The following is a 17,398-nucleotide window of genomic DNA, read 5'->3' as shown; positions in this document are numbered from 1 at the left end:
TTGGATTTTGGCAGATTTTGCTTTTCATAGGAAATTACATTCTCGAGTCAAACAAATTTCGTCCATTTTTAGACCATGTGGCCGCTGAAGAAAGAGAGAGAGAGAGAGAAAGACGCAGAGAGAGTAATGGAAATAAGCATACAAATTCGCTGACAATTCATCAACGTAACCCAGTGTTAAGTACATATCAGAACGATGTGCATGCATAAACTGAGTGTATCGCCTTATTGGACAAATGGCGTGCCATAGTACGTTCAGTTCGTTTTTGCACGAAACCGATGCAATAGACACTGTACAATTCTGTTGTTGATAATGTGTACATAGTGAGCAGTATACCATGTGTTCAGATTGACTTATCTTGAAATTTTCTGTTGTAACCTATGTCGTATTTGGTATCACTGGAAAGAGTATTCCAATGCGGTGACATTGATACCACTTTTATTTGTGCGCAGGCAATAGACCGGAAGTAAATGCCATATAAAGAAAGACATTAAAAATGAAGGTTTTGCACAATAATTTTAAGCTGACGTCAGCAATTTGTTAGTTTCTGTTACAAAACATTAACGAACTGTTGAAGTATATATCAATACTCAGATCTGCCAAGTTAGAAAGAATAAGCTTCAATAATAAGGAAATAAGAGCAAGTTGAAGTTGTGCTGGCATTAAAGTGCCTTTTGGGGTATTTTGCTGATTTTCGGGAGCATTTTTGAGATATTTCGTCAGTTGTAAGGTATATATTTTTTTAAATGGCATGAAAGGGCATATCTTGAAGACCCTAAATCCAAGAAAGGGTACGGGTTTGGCCGTGCATGACGCAATGAGGAGCATTCAAAGATAAGTGTTTTTGAAACTTTAGAGGGCGCTATTTCAATGACGAAAAATCAGTGATGCGTGAAAACTGAGTAGTATGTATGATATGGTACTGTAATCAACTCCTGAATATATGAGCTCGAAATGAATAAAAACAAGAAAATTATGGCCATTTTACGATTTTTTGACTTTACATTTTAATAAATATGAAGTTTTTGAAGGAAGGCTATTTTGGATTTGAATTTAAGGCATGAAGATGGCATTTTGAAGGTCAAGTTATGCATCGCAGATGACGGAGCAACTCTTGGACTATCTATAGCAATTTGTTAGAAGTCTTTAGCATGCAGGATAACTGAGATATGAAAGAATGAAGAATGGTATGCAAATGGACTCGAAATTGACAAAATGGCGCCTGGATGGTCATGCATGAGTGATTTTGGAAAATGGAAGACGAGAGGCACAACTAGGGATGCTGGACAACATGTCTACCAAATTTGGATGAATTTGGATGAAGGACGGAGTCAGGGTAGAGCTAACAAAACCATGTGTTAAACAAATGGGATTTTGGTGGAAGAAGAAGAAGAAGAAGACTAGAACTGCAATCGTTTCAGAACGATGTGCATGCATTGACGCCTCTGATTTAATAGAGGGCAAGAAACAGGAGGAGATCAAGAGAAAACTCTAGATGATATACATTCTCAAAATATTAGAGGGCGCTATTTCTTAAAGGAATGATCACTGATGCGTAAAACACAGTTGGAGTATGTGAAATGATACAATTGGCAAACCCTGAAAACATGAGACAAAAAATAAATTCAAACAAGGAAGTTATGGCAATTTAACTATTTCAAGACTTTGCAATAGAAGGCGCTATTTCTAAAGGTTATGGTCCCTAATTATGGATAGTATGTCTACCAAATCAGAATGAATTTGGATGAGAAACGGAGGCAGGAGAGGACTAACAAAAATTACATGTTAATCAAATTGGATTTTGGCAGATTTTGCTTTTCATAGGAAATTACATTCTCGAGTCAAACAAATTTCGTCCATTTTTAGACCATGTGGCCGCTGAAGAAAGAGAGAGAGAGAGAGAAAGACGCAGAGAGAGTAATGGAAATAAGCATACAAATTCGCTGACAATTCATCAACGTAACCCAGTGTTAAGTACATATCAGAACGATGTGCATGCATAAACTGAGTGTATCGCCTTATTGGACAAATGGCGTGCCATAGTACGTTCAGTTCGTTTTTGCACGAAACCGATGCAATAGACACTGTACAATTCTGTTGTTGATAATGTGTACATAGTGAGCAGTATATCATGTGTTCAGATTGACTTATCTTGAAATTTTCTGTTGTAACCTATGTCGTATTTGGTATCACTGGAAAGAGTATTCCAATGCGGTGACATTGATACCACTTTTATTTGTGCGCAGGCAATAGACCGGAAGTAAATGCCATATAAAGAAAGACATTAAAAATGAAGGTTTTGCACAATAATTTTAAGCTGACGTCAGCAATTTGTTAGTTTCTGTTACAAAACATTAACGAACTGTTGAAGTATATATCAATACTCAGATCTGCCAAGTTAGAAAGAATAAGCTTCAATAATAAGGAAATAAGAGCAAGTTGAAGTTGTGCTGGCATTAAAGTGCCTTTTGGGGTATTTTGCTGATTTTCGGGAGCATTTTTGAGATATTTCGTCAGTTGTAAGGTATATATTTTTTTAAATGGCATGAAAGGGCATATCTTGAAGACCCTAAATCCAAGAAAGGGTACGGGTTTGGCCGTGCATGACGCAATGAGGAGCATTCAAAGATAAGTGTTTTTGAAACTTTAGAGGGCGCTATTTCAATGACGAAAAATCAGTGATGCGTGAAAACTGAGTAGTATGTATGATATGGTACTGTAATCAACTCCTGAATATATGAGCTCGAAATGAATAAAAACAAGAAAATTATGGCCATTTTACGATTTTTTGACTTTACATTTTAATAAATATGAAGTTTTTGAAGGAAGGCTATTTTGGATTTGAATTTAAGGCATGAAGATGGCATTTTGAAGGTCAAATTATCCATCGCAGATGACGGAGCAACTCTTGGACTATCTATAGCAATTTGTTAGAAGTCTTTAGCATGCAGGATAACTGAGATATGAAAGAATGAAGAATGGTATGCAAATGGACTTGAAATTGACAAAATGGCGCCTGGATGGTCATGCATGAGTGATTTTGGAAATTGGAAGACGAGAGGCACAACTAGGGATGCTGGACAACATGTCTACCAAATTTGGATGAATTTGGATGAAGGACGGAGTCAGGGTAGAGCTAACAAAACCATGTGTTAAACAAATGGGATTTTGGTGGAAGAAGAAGAAGAAGAAGACTAGAACTGCAATCGTTTCAGAACGATGTGCATGCATTGACGCCTCTGATTTAATAGAGGGCAAGAAACAGGAGGAGATCAAGAGAAAACTCTAGATGATATACATTCTCAAAATATTAGAGGGCGCTATTTCTTAAAGGAATGATCACTGATGCGTAAAACACAGTTGGAGTATGTGAAATGATACAATTGGCAAACCCTGAAAACATGAGACAAAAAATAAATTCAAACAAGGAAGTTATGGCAATTTAACTATTTCAAGACTTTGCAATAGAAGGCGCTATTTCTAAAGGTTATGGTCCCTAATTATGGATAGTATGTCTACCAAATCAGAATGAATTTGGATGAGAAACGGAGGCAGGAGAGGACTAACAAAAATTACATGTTAATCAAATTGGATTTTGGCAGATTTTGCTTTTCATAGGAAATTACATTCTCGAGTCAAACAAATTTCGTCCATTTTTAGACCATGTGGCCGCTGAAGAAAGAGAGAGAGAGAAAGACGCAGAGAGAGAGTAATAGAAATAAGCATACAAATTCGCTGACAATTCATCAACGTAACCCAGTGTTAAGTACATATCAGAACGATGTGCATGCATAAACTGAGTGTATCGCCTTATTGGACAAATGGCGTGCCATAGTACGTTCAGTTCGTTTTTGCACGAAACCGATGCAATAGACACTGTACAATTCTGTTGTTGATAATGTGTACATAGTGAGCAGTATACCATGTGTTCAGATTGACTTATCTTGAAATTTTCTGTTGTAACCTATGTCGTATTTGGTATCAATGGAAAGGGTATTCCAATGCGGTGACATTGATACCACTTTTATTTGTGCGCAGGCAATAGACCGGAAGTAAATGCCATATAAAGAAAGACATTAAAATGAAGGTTTTGCACAATAATTTGAAGCTGACGTCAGATTTTTGTCAGTTTCTGTTACAAAAAGTTGACGAACGGTTGAAGTATATATCAATACTCATATCAGCCAAGTTAGAAAGAATAAGCTTCAATAATAAGGAAATAAGAGCAAGTTGAAGTTGTGCTGGCAGTAAAGTGCATTTTTGGGTATTTTGCTGATTTTCGGGAGCATTTTTGAGATATTTCGTCAGTTGTAAGGTATATATTTTTTTTAATGGCATGAAAGATCATATCTTGAAGACCCTAAATTCAAAAAAGGGTACGGGTTTGGCCACGCATGACGCAATGAGGAGCATTCAAAGGTAAGCGTTTTTGAAACTTTAGAGGGCGCTATTTCGATGACGGAAGGTCAATGATGCGTGAAAATTCAGTAACTTGTATTTTATGATACCGTTATCAATTCCTGAAAGAATGCGCTCAAAATGAATAAAAACAAGAAAGTTATGGCCATTTTACGATTTTTTTACTTTACATTTCAATAAATATGACGTTTTTGAAGGAAGGCTATTTCGGATTTGAATTTAGGACATAAAGATGGCATTTTGAAGGTCAGGTTATGCGTCGCAGATGATGGAGCAACTCTTTGACTATCTATAGCAATTTGTTAGAAGTCTGTAGCATGCAGGATAATTGAGATATGAAAGAATGAAGAATGGTATGCAAATGGACTTGAAATTGACAAAATGGCGCCTGGATGGTCATGCATGAGTGATTTTGGAAAATGGAAGACGAGAGGCACAACTAGGGATGCTGGACAACATGTGTACCAAATTTGGATGAATTTGGATGAGGGACGGAGTCAGGGTAGAGCTAACAAAATCATGTATTAAACAAATGGGATTTTGGTGGAAGAAGAAGAAGAAGATTACGGAATAGGAATATGGAACAAGAACAATGCATTGTCGCCATTGGGCGTCAATGCAAAGAAGATTACGGAATAGGAATATGGAACAAGAACAATGCATTGTCGCCATTGGGCGTCAATGCAATTATCGTGATTATAATGCAAGAAGTTAATGAGTCAGTCAGTTGCAACATTCAAAGGGTTTAAAAAGCAATTTAGATTTGGGTAATCGAGATGATTTATTGCTATCCCAATCTCCGAAAATTGTGTTTCATTATATAAAAAGTATTCCACAAAATATGATACGATTTGATAATTAAAAGAAGAAAACATGTTTCTGATTGCATAATGTTTATTTGATGATGTATCATTCGGTAGAGCTCAAGAATCAAATAAGGGGATATTAAACCTATGCTCATTTTTCCTTGATTCCTAAATCAAAATGAAATGAAGAAAAATAGCCGAAAGATTTATGAAATTTCTTAGCTCATATGGTTACAATTGACTATAAATTGACAGTTGATATCAATGACAATTCAGTAAAAACAATTTCTCTTTATATGAGGCATCAAAGCCTCATGAGATAACTTGACGGCAATAGAATGAGGGGTATTAAAAATCCGAACTGTATATGGTTCGCTTGTATTACTGTTTTACATGTAAAAAAATTCTAATAGATATGACCTTTGTAGTTGATGCCATCGACGATAATGTTGAGTAGAAGTCATTATGATAGCTACCACTGAGTGTGAGGTTCTTCAGATGATTCATCTTACAGATGAACTGAGCGAAATCACGTGATGCAGAGGGGCGTTCACTGAGATTCTCACGCCGGTTATGAAGAGTCTCAATCTGGTATCACAGTAACGTAAAAATGAAGCCAAAATTACTTGACGTTTCCTATACAACAATGTACACTGACATCATATTAGATTGGTTTAATCCAAAATTAATAAAATAATCCGGTTATGATCATATTTGATGGTATGCAAATTAACATAATGTAGAAAATAGCTCAGTTTGAATGTTTCTCATTGCATTTGCATGTTTCTGAAAAGTCACGCCCCATATTTTGGAAAAAAATCATCCTGCTAAAGAAAATCCGGATAAAACAACATTTTTTTAAATCTGCTATCAATGGCTAATCTCACGCTGCATCACAATGTATAAATGTTATATATCCGTAAGTAACTGGGGTTAAAATCTGCACCCTATTCGTCATGTGAAACATAATTATCATGATTATAATGCAGAAGATTAATGGGTCAATCATTTGCAACATTCAAAGGGTTTTCAAGAATTTTAGATTAGGATAATTGAGTTCATTTATTGATATTCGAACCTCCGAAAATTTTAAATGTTTCATTACGTAAAAAAGCATTCCACAAAATATAATGCGATTCGATAATCAAAAGAAAAAAATATTTCTGATTTCATGTTTATTTCACGACATATCATTGGGTAAACTTCAAGAATCAAAGCGGTTATGAATCCCACACACTAAGAAATTCGGGTTCAATTTTCCACCGCTTGGAGCGCAGAGGCCTGTCGCTAAACGGGTACCCCTAAAGGTGTACAACAGACACGGACTCTCACATAAGAGCTAACTCGCACCTCGATGATTCCCCATTAAGGGGTGTACGCACGTATCGTACACTCCATCGGGATTTCTTAGTGTGCATTACCCTAAATTCCTTAATCAAAAATGAAAAGGGACATAACGTCCGAAAGATTCATGAAATTGCTTGGTTCATGGTTTACCATTGACTGTTAATTGACAATTTATATAATAACAATTCATTAAAGACAATTTCTCTTAATATGATTCATCATAGCCTTATTAGATAACTTGACGTCAAAAGAATGAGGGTATCAACAAATCTGAACTTACATGGTTTATTTTTCATGTAAAAACATTCTAATAGATATGACATTTGCAGTTGATTTATTGATTTTATTCGTCAAGAATATCACAGGTGATTACAATGAATTTGAGGAATACCTTGTCAGAATAGCACATGAAAGCCAAAAGGCTTATTTCGAATAGGGTGCTATTGTTAGTATAAAGCATTAATATATTGTAATAACAAAAGGTATACACTACGACAAGTACTGGAATATGGTAAAAAGAAATACATATCCATCAGTCAAATAATTTGCAATCACCTGAAGCAAAGAAAAAAGCTACCTAATATATGAAGAAATATTATATTTTATCATACCCTTCATTATCTACAATACTAAACACCTACTGTACAAAATGGTGATTTGTAATGGCAATACTGTTCTCGAGTAGATTCAGTTTTAGGTTCTTTTTTAATGCACTCTTAAAGTGAGGAAAATTTTTAACAGCTTTTATTTGATTAGGAAGAGCATTCCAAAATTGGACGCCATTAAAATAAAAAGTGTTCCTGATATGACCTTCACGATTTGGTAATACAAAATTAAAATTAACACTTATGGATATTTGATAAACGGGTGAAATGACTTGCTATGTATTGATTAATGTATCCGAATAGAATATCTCATGTACGTGGTGTAATACTAATTGTTTAGATCTTTGTTCTACATGAAGTAATCCTGCCTTTTCAAGTTCATTACATCCGACACGTGCTCTTGGTCCTAAAACATTTAAAAATCTTACAATCTTATTTTGAATTATTCTTAGCTTTGTTTTCTCCGTCGCAGCCAGACTACCTTACCAAGCCGCATTAGCATAGTCGAATATAGGCATTGTTTTAAACCTGTTAAAACAAAGCATAAAATACTCTAGACTTCATATTCAAACAGGTTTGATATCTATACAAAATTTTAAGCGTGAATTTGCTCTTTTGGCGATTGAGTCTACCAAACCTGTCCATGATAGGTCACTTGTTTAATTTATTCTCAAATATTTTACTGAATCTGTTCAATTACATTATTATTATGGAACCTTGAAATCGTGTGTATATCTTAACTTTCGTTTCGAACAAAATAAAATGCTTTCCATTTTCCCAACATGTAAACTAAGCTTGTTTTCAGACATCTATTTGTTGCAATTTGCCAAATCTGCACTAAGTTCAAGACACTATCATCAGCATATAAAATCAATTTAGATTCGTTAATACAAGTACATATATTATTAATGTAAGACGTAAAAACAATGGAGCCTAAAATGCTTCCTTGAGGGACACCGCATTTAATAGGCGGTGAATCAGAAAGAACTGTTTGCAAGGAAACTTGATGACGATTAGGTAAGTATGATCTAAACAATGTCACACATTCAGAGTCTAAACCAATCGCTTTTAATTTCTTTAAAGTAGACAACCGAAGAATCAAAAGTATTTTATAATGTCTTTTTGTGGTCATCATTGTAAAGGGGAAGTATTACTAATCAGATATATAACTTCACTTTTTAAAATAGTGATTAGAGTTTGCAGAAATCAGCTCTCAAAAATGACTTATTTTCATGGCATATTTCTGCCTTCGTCCGTCCTCTGGCGAGCTCCAGCTGAGTGACGTCACACCAAGAGCAGTGAGCAGCTGAGCTGACAGCAGCCCATTGAAGACGATCTTTCCAATCAGCGTTTTTTGCTCTTAGAATTGTTTATTCCTCACAAGATTGGTCTTATTACAAAGATAAAAGTTTGAATTTTCTGAACAGTAAAATGAAATGCACATTTAACATATTTTGGTAACCGATATTTAGCTTAGAAAAAAAATATTTGTTTTCGAGAAATATACGTGAATAAACAAAGCATTTCACTTAGAAATCATGCTTGCGCCACATTGATATTATTATCAATATAAAACATAGACATTCGTCTTCACGACTGAATAAAAATTATGAAATTTAATTACGTAGCAAGTTCAGGAACCACAAAAAAACACGGCAATATCCATCGCGAAATGATTGGAATTGCAGTTGGATTGCCGAAGCATTGCGAGGCAACAGCAGCGAACGCACTTTGTATATATATCATTATGAACCCGAGAACGATACTCTCTGTGGACAAATCTGTACGCACGTATTTTTTTTTCAATTATATTCCTTCCCCGTTCCTACCGGCTCTTTTTCCTCTTTTTATTTTCGTGTGAGATTCTGTTCAGTCCTGTATTTATTAAAGTTAAAGTTATTCAAGTTAGATTCTCTAGGCCTACTTTGGGCAGCGACTCCCTCACGGTAGTCACTTAAGAACCAAGTTTGAAAGGACACTCGTAAAATTACGTCACTCTCGCCGATGAATATTCATTAGATCGTGGTCGTGCGTGTTCAATACAAACTCTCTGCATGCATGCACTCAGTGTGTATTGAACACGCACGACCACGATCTAATGAATATTCATCGTGAGAGTGACGTAATTTTACGAGTATCCTTTCAAACTTGGTTCTTAAGTGACTACCGGTACCCTAGACTGGAGTGGAGCAACACAATGACGAATGCAGTAGACAAAATCGGTCTTTACAGTCCACAATTCAATAAAAACGGGCAAAGGAACACAGTTCTGATTCACGTTTGGTCTGAAGTTGTCGAAAACAGAAATTGAATGTCACATAACATGAAGAAAACGGTAAATTCGGAAGATATTGAACAGGTCAGTAAGGTGATTCAGTGCATGATGCACAGAGAGCTGATGAGCTCGTCTATTGTGTGACGTCATTATTCTCGACCGTTTTCGGCTGCGTAATTGTCGGTCTGGGGGGCTGAGAAGGGTGTCTAATAATTTCATTTCTTGCATTTCCACGACATCTATAAGACTTTTTAGTGATATATTTGTATATAAAAAGACAATACCTTTCCATCCATATATAATTTGTCTATAATCATCACTTTCGTGAATTTTCTTCGTGTGTATCCCTTAAAAGTTTGTTGTGATTTACAGTATCAAAGGCTTTTTGTAAGTCTAGGAGAACCATTCGAACCATGCGCCCATGTGAAATGTCATTCCTGATAAAATCTGTTAAATAAGATTCAGTGGAATATCCGTTACAAAAGCCGGATTGAAATATACATATTAGCTTACCTTTTTGAAAGTATTCTCCACTTGAGCATGAACAGATTTTCCAAAATTTGCGACGCCACACACTCCAAAAATATTTTGATACTTTTTGTAAAATTTACTTAATGAAATTAAGGCAAGACGGTTGCCTTAATTTTATTAAGTTTTGTTTAACATGTGGCATTTTGAGTTTCAAATACTGTCTGAATGTTTGTTTCTACAACTCAGAATAACTGGCTCCAGTAACTTAATTCTCTTGATGAATATAACTTTTCTCAAAATTTGAGTTTTTACAAATGAAAAAAAAATTGTTTAAGGAACTGAATTTTCATAAATGAAAGATAATGGCATCAATTTTCAAGTTATAATATTTAGTATTTTTTTGTTAAGCATACTTAAATTTGAATCATGTTTTTGCCGAATTTACTTAATAACCTTTAAGCAAGATATTTGATTTTCTTACGTTATCAACAGTGATAAAGCTATGCAACTTAATAGAAATGAATAAAAACAAATTATATATTTCCCAATTTTAAGTCACAGCAATTTGTGAATATATGTTCAATCTACTTCAAAATTTAACTCATTTCAAAAAGTAATATTTTTTTTATAAGTTATTGTTACTCAAAAAATGTGGTTTCATACACTATTCAATTGTCTGAAGTTTCACATTTTTAAGTGTTCACAGTGCAAATCTTTTTTGTTCCATGTACTTAATTTTATGAATTCGAAAGTATTTGTAACCTTAATAACATGAGTATATTTACTGTCATGTTTATGCCCCGTTTGTAGCAATTATAGTATTTATTTTAGTTTTGAATACTTTATGTTAAAAGTAGAATCTACATTAAGAGACATGTGTATTGTTATCATCACTCGTTTAATGCAAGTTTTAAATCTGCCATTAGTAAAATCCGATTAAGAATTTTGAGTAAATGTTACACAGCTTTTTAAAGTTCAGTGTTAAAGCAGTGTTTTAAGTTGCATGTACTCAATGGTTGTAACTTCAGATGACAAAGTTTTCTTCTAAGTACGTACACACAGCTAAAATTAATCAATAACAAAGTAAATACAATTTAACCACAGAACTGTACTTTATTAAGTAGAATAAGCATAGCAAAAACATGTAGCATCAAAAGATAACTACATTAAATAGCTATATGATTAAATTGTGAAAAATTGGTGAAAACAACACAAAGTGTAATATTTCCTTGTACCTACACCCCATTCTTTTACTACACTTTAAACATATTGCATGTATCATAAACTTTGACCAAAAACAAATGATTCACACGAAGACATCTTTCCTGCATAGGTCTATTTTTTGTTCCCCAATATGCCTTGATTTTTCAGCATTTCGTGTTAGTACAGGTAACTGGAATTTACATGTCTGTGAAAGCTAGAAAATGGTCTACAAGATCTAAAAATTATGAAATACTCAATACTTTAACACAAATAAATGTAGTAAATTTATATATTTAAAGAATATAAAAATGATGCTTCGTGAAGAGTAAAAAAATGCATTATTAGGTCTTATTAGTGATAGGCAGAATGTGTGTGTTTTTTTAAGTACAATGATAATAATAATAATCTGTTTACTTGACCAACAAATGATCAATGGGGAAAATTTGAAAAGCCTTCCAATTAGCTGCAAAAAATGCCAAAGAATGTCAAAAAGTCCTGCTCCCCGTAAAGGTGCAAAATAAAGAGTGCTTTCACTTTATTACAGAAGTAGAACAAATATTTTGATACATGCACAAAGAAAATGCTGCTCCACAACCTAACTGTGGTTCCAATTTCAGACTTTCAATTATTTTGTTTTGACAGTTTTATCCGGGAGTTTTATTCCACCTAAATATTGACATTAGGTTTCACCATTATATCATCTGCTGCCAGAAAAAACACAAGTGGCTTGCAAACATTAGAACATAGATGAACTCAATAAAATATACTGGGTTTCCCCTAACTAACTGCAGACACACTTCTGATTTAAAATGGGCAATCATTTTTTAATTTTACACCAATTTTTAAATCCTTTGAAAAGAACAATAATAATAATCCAAAAAAATTATAGGGCGCTTAATACGGAAGTTTCTAAGCGCACTGTGTTCTGAAATTAAACTTTACATGGGTGAAAAAAATGAAATGGGCATATTCACACAAGAAAAAAAAACTAACAGATTAAAACTGGTGTGCACCTCCAATGACCGACCCACAACTGGGATTCATTGATTGAAAAGGATGTTTTGAGCAGGGCTTTAAACTAACAGACGGACTTGGCAGTTGGCACTATGTATGTAAGAGGGTAACTTGTTCCAAAGAGAAGGGGCAATAGAAGATTGGGGATTGGCCATTCAGAATTTTATAGGTAAGGAGTAAGACCTTGAAAGATATACGATGATGTATGGGGAGCCAGTGGAGAGAACGCAGGAACGGGGTAATATGCTCAGATTTCCTACAGAGAGAGACCAGTCTAGCAGCAGAGTTTTGAACCCGTTGAAGTGGAAGTAGGTATGTATGAGGGAGGTTAGAAATATTGCGTTACAATAATCTAGGTGACAGGAAACAAATGCATGTGTTAGTTTGGCAGTTGTGGGTCGGTCAAGTAGTTTCCTAATCTTCCCAATTTTGAAAATACCGTATGACGCAGACCTGCAAATATGCTTGATATGATGTTGAAGGGTAAGCTTATTGTCGATCATCACACCAAGGTCGCGTACCCACTCACTACCCTTCACAGAAACATCAGAAAATAAATCAGGGAATGGAGTGGTATTTCTAAACTTTGACGATGTGTGGATAACTTCAGATTCCGTCTGTTTTTACGAGACCAAACCTTAATGTCCTCAATACAGCTTTGAAGCTTTTGAGCTGCTTCAACCTTGCCGTCAGGTTTAAGTGTTACATAAATTTGTGTGTCGTCTGCATACATCACATGCTGAACACCTTGGTGAGATTGTATAAGATTTGAAAGTGGGCTGGTATAGAGAATGAAAAGGAGTGGGCCGACGACGGAACCCTGTGGAACTCCGTAAGTTAGAGGAAATGATTTAGAAAGTGTATCATTAATGATGACTTGTTGGGAGCGGCCATGAAGGTATGAGCGGATCCATTGTAGTTCCAGTGATGGAGAATTTATTCTCAAGACGATCGAGTAACAGGTTGTGGTCAATAGTGTCAAAAGCAGTTGTATAGTCCAGAAGGACTAACGCTAATTCATCGCCCTTATCCACAGCCAGTAGAAAATCGTTGAAAAGATTAAACAACGCAGTCTCTGTCGAATGATGGTTCCTATAAGAAGACTGAGGCACAGGAAGCAAGCCCTCAAGATGAACTCTGAGCTGCCACGACACTATTATCTCCAGAACCTTACCCAAAAAGGAAGGTTTGCGATGGGCCTGTAGTTATTAAGTGAATTTGGGTCGAGTGCAGGCTTCTTGAGGAGAGGAAGGAGTAGAGATGACTTAAACGGTTCGGGGAAGAGACCGGAGGACAAAGAAAAGTTGAACAACTTAGTGATGAGTGGAAGGATATCGCGAAGAGTGTCCTTTAACAACAAGGTGGGGATCGGGTCCAATTGACAGTGCTTTGATGGTAATGATGTGATGAGTTTCTTAACTTCCAGGTCGGTTACAGGACGAAATTCTGAAAAATTGCACTGAGGTGGACCAACTGGAGAGGTGGTTGCTGGTGCTGAAGATGAATCAGAAAAGGCAGATACAACATCGGAGACCTTCTCGACGAAGAACTTTGCGAACCTATTGGCAAGTTCACAATCAGATGAATGGTCAGGAAGAATTGGCGAGTGATGCGGGGAGGAGAGTGACTTCACAAGACCGAACAGCGTCTTGGTATCGGCATCTGCAATAAGGTTCTTAAGGTAGGTTGACTTGGCCTTGAAGATACATTCATAGTAAGATTCACACTCAATACGATATAGTTCTTTGTGAAAACGAAGCCCCGACTTCATCATACGACGCTCAGCTCGGCGTCTTCGCTTCTTTGCCTCCTGAATCTCCTCCGTGAACCAAGGTGATTTAGGTCGGATTGTGATGGTTCTCGTCTGGAGGGGAGCATGCCTATCTAATAAAGTTCTGAAGGAGGTGTTATAACAACTAGCGATCTCAGAGGGACAAGTTACATGTAGATATTCATTCGAGCCAACCCATTGCTATTTTTTTATTTTGATATTGCTGATTGACAAAGTGTATACATATGAATGTCAATCTAACACTGATTCTATTTTTGGTAATTACTGAACTTCCTTTTCCCGAATTGGGAAGAAATATCACCAATTTTGGACTATATTTTCACTGGCGGAAGGATTAGGGCTATTTTGCTGTTTGAGGTGATGAATCTGCTCCCCGAAGATGTCTTTAAACACGCCAATTTATTTTTAAAATGAGCGGTCGAGGGACCCTTTTCTGATCAGATATGGATTGCCAGATATATATCCTATCCACTGGTAGTAAACATTCAACCGCCGAATTTCATCCTTATTTTTTATGAATTTTTTAAAGTGCCAATTTAACACATGAGTCTATGGGGAATGAATTAGGCCTGTGATACCCAAGGTATAGTAGTCCTCTTTGGACTCACCTACGCCCTCAACCTTAGCTATCCGAAGAAGTTGAAATATTGAGTCAGTACAAAAAATCTTCATGGGTCTTGACGATGGTAAGCAGCCTTCGCCTAAAGTCCAAGGACTAAAATTGAAACTGTATGATGTCTGATCTATAGTATCTATTGCTTTGATGCCTTGAGACGACAAACTACTGTGGTACGATCTAAAGTTTGGCATTTTGTTACTTTATACACAGACTACGAACGTTTATTTCACTACTTATGAGAAAAATTCATAAGGTATGATATATCTGTAATAATGTGTTTTGGATTTTTGTATTCACTCGAACATTCCCTTTCCCTTGCTGATGGGATGAGCAATCAAGATGGACACGCAAGATTTCAAGGACAGAATCGCAAGTAGCATATGGGTTATGTGTTCGTGATGCTTGTTCTTCCCATTCTAAAAAATTATGTTTCTCATCATGAAATTAATGCTTGCTATGGGTTGATGCTTTTTATTAGCATTTTACATAAACTTATGTATGTGGAATTAAGCTGTGTATGCAATACTATTTTGCATTTAATCAGATCATATTTATTTATTTATTCATTTATTTATTCTCGAATATTTATACAGAGTGGCCTGATCAGCATTAAAATACATACAATGCACGAAAAAACATAGTAACAGGACATTATGAGATACAGAAAAAGGGAATAAATACAAGGTAAAAATACGAAAATGTGTTACGAGTTACAGGTGGCAAGATACATGATAAAAATATGCAAAATATTAACATTAAACGCTTTTCCGACGGCGGCGGCGGCGTCAACATCAAATCTTAACCTGAGGTTAAGTTTTTGAAATAACATCATAACTTAGAAAGTATATGGACCTAGTTCAAGAAACTTGGCCATAAGGTTAATTAAGTATTACTGAACATCCTATTAGAGTTTAATGTCATATGACCAAGGTCAAAGGTCATCTAGGTCAATGAACTTAGACCATGTTGGAGGAATCAACATAAAAATCTTAACCTGAGGTTAAGTTTTTAAAATGACGTCATAACTTAGAAAGTATATGGACTTAGTAATCAAGTATCACTGAACATCCTGCATGAGTTTTCTGTCACATGACCAAGGTCAAAGGTCATTGAATTTTGACCGAATTAGGTGTATCTTTTGAATTACCATCATAACTTTGAAAGTTTATGGATCTGATTCATGAAACTTGGACATAAGAGTAATCAAGTATCACTGAACATCCTGTGTGAGTTTCAGGTCACATGATCAAGGTCAAAGGTCATGTAAGGTCAATGAACTTTGGCCATGTTGGTTTTTTTTGTTGAATAACCATCATATCTCTGTAAGTTTATTGGTCTAGTTCATAAAAAGTGGACATAATAGTAACCATGTATCACTGAACATCTTGTGCGAGTTAGAGTAGTATTCAAAGTCAGCACTGCTGCTATATTGAACTGCGTGATGCAGGTGAGACGGCCAGAGGCATTCCAGTTGTGTTTATTATCATTTAGTCTAATTGTATTGTTTCAATTGGTCCAATATCCACTTTGTCCAGCATCATTACGTCTATTACTTTTTGATCTAATAGCCAATTGGTCTAATAAGCACTTGGTCTGCTCTCATTTTGTTAATGTTCCATTTGGTCTAACTTAAGCTCGTTCGCTATCTTTTGTCTAAACCCATTTCGGCTAATAATCCTTTGGTATCTAAGTTGCCATGGGTCCAATCATCAATAGGTACAATCACTGGTTCTAGGACAATTACCTCCCTGACAATTACCCCCCACCCCCAAGGACAATTACCCCCGGACAATTACTCCCTGAGGACAATTATCCCCCGAGGACAATTACCTCCTGGACAATTACCCACTGAGCCCTGAGGACAATTACCTCCCGAGGACAATTACCCCTCGAGGACAATGACCCCGGACAACTACCCCCTGGAAAATTACCCCCTGAGGACAATTACCCCCCCCCCCCCCCGGATAATTACCCCCTGAGGACAGGCAATGCGAGCGCGAAGCGTGACCGAAATTTTCATATACTGTAGTGACATAAAAACAAAGTCTTCCCTTTACCTTATTTTATTTACTCCTCTTACTTTCCTCTTTTTTTCCTTTTATCTTTCCCCTTCTTTTTTCTTTATTTCTCCCCTTTTTTGCTCCTCCAATATTTTTTTTTCAGGGGACGGGGGGGGGGGGGGGGGGGGTGGCACGTGCCCCCTGATCTTGTGCTACCATAACATAACAATTATGATAGAATTTTGGGTTTCGTAAAGATTAGCAGATGGAGCTCACTTTTTACGGCTTTCTTACTGCATTCGTTTGACTCCAAGATGCTCGAGAATGCTTTGAGTACTTCTTATTTCAAACGTACGGTCGTCGAATGACTCTATGCAATCCCTTTGTCCAGGTGGTTATTGTCCCCGGGGATGGTAATTGTTCCCGGTGGTAATTTTCCTCGGGAGTAATTATCCTCAGGGGTATTTGTCCGGGGGCCGGGGGTAGTTGTCCGGGGGTTTGTCTAGGGGGTTATTGTCCGGGGGGTATTGTCCTCGGGGGGAAATTGTCCTCGGGTGGGGAATTGTCCTCAGGGGATAATATTATCCGGGGTAATTGTCCTTGGGGGGTAGTTGTCCGGAAGGTAATTGTCCTAGAACCGGTGATTGGACCTATTGGTGATTGGACCAATGGCAACGATACCAAATGATTGTTAGCCGAAATGGGTTTAGACAAAGTGATAGCGAACGAACTGAAGTTAGACCAAATGGAACATTGACAAAATGAGAGCAGATCAAGTACTTATTGGACCAATTGGCTATTACTAGTAGTTCAAAAGGTAATAGACGTAATGATCTTGGACAAAGTG

General features: G+C 36.3%; 1 protein-coding gene across 1 annotated transcript in view; it reads right to left on the bottom strand.

Moving 5' to 3' along the window:
- The window catches only part of LOC121413174, a 33,184-nt gene extending 19,273 nt beyond the window's left edge, over positions 1–13,911 (bottom strand). The window contains exon 1 of the mRNA XM_041605936.1: positions 13,315–13,911. Coding sequence (XP_041461870.1) covers positions 13,315–13,911 — 597 coding nt within the window. The remainder of the gene's footprint in view (positions 1–13,314) is intronic.
- Positions 13,912–17,398: the final 3,487 nt, after the last annotated feature.

The sequence above is a fragment of the Lytechinus variegatus genome, chromosome 4, assembly GCF_018143015.1.
Source record: "Lytechinus variegatus isolate NC3 chromosome 4, Lvar_3.0, whole genome shotgun sequence".
Classification (NCBI taxonomy): Eukaryota; Metazoa; Echinodermata; class Echinoidea; order Temnopleuroida; family Toxopneustidae; genus Lytechinus; species Lytechinus variegatus.
This window is presented reverse-complemented; position numbering and strand designations above follow the sequence as displayed.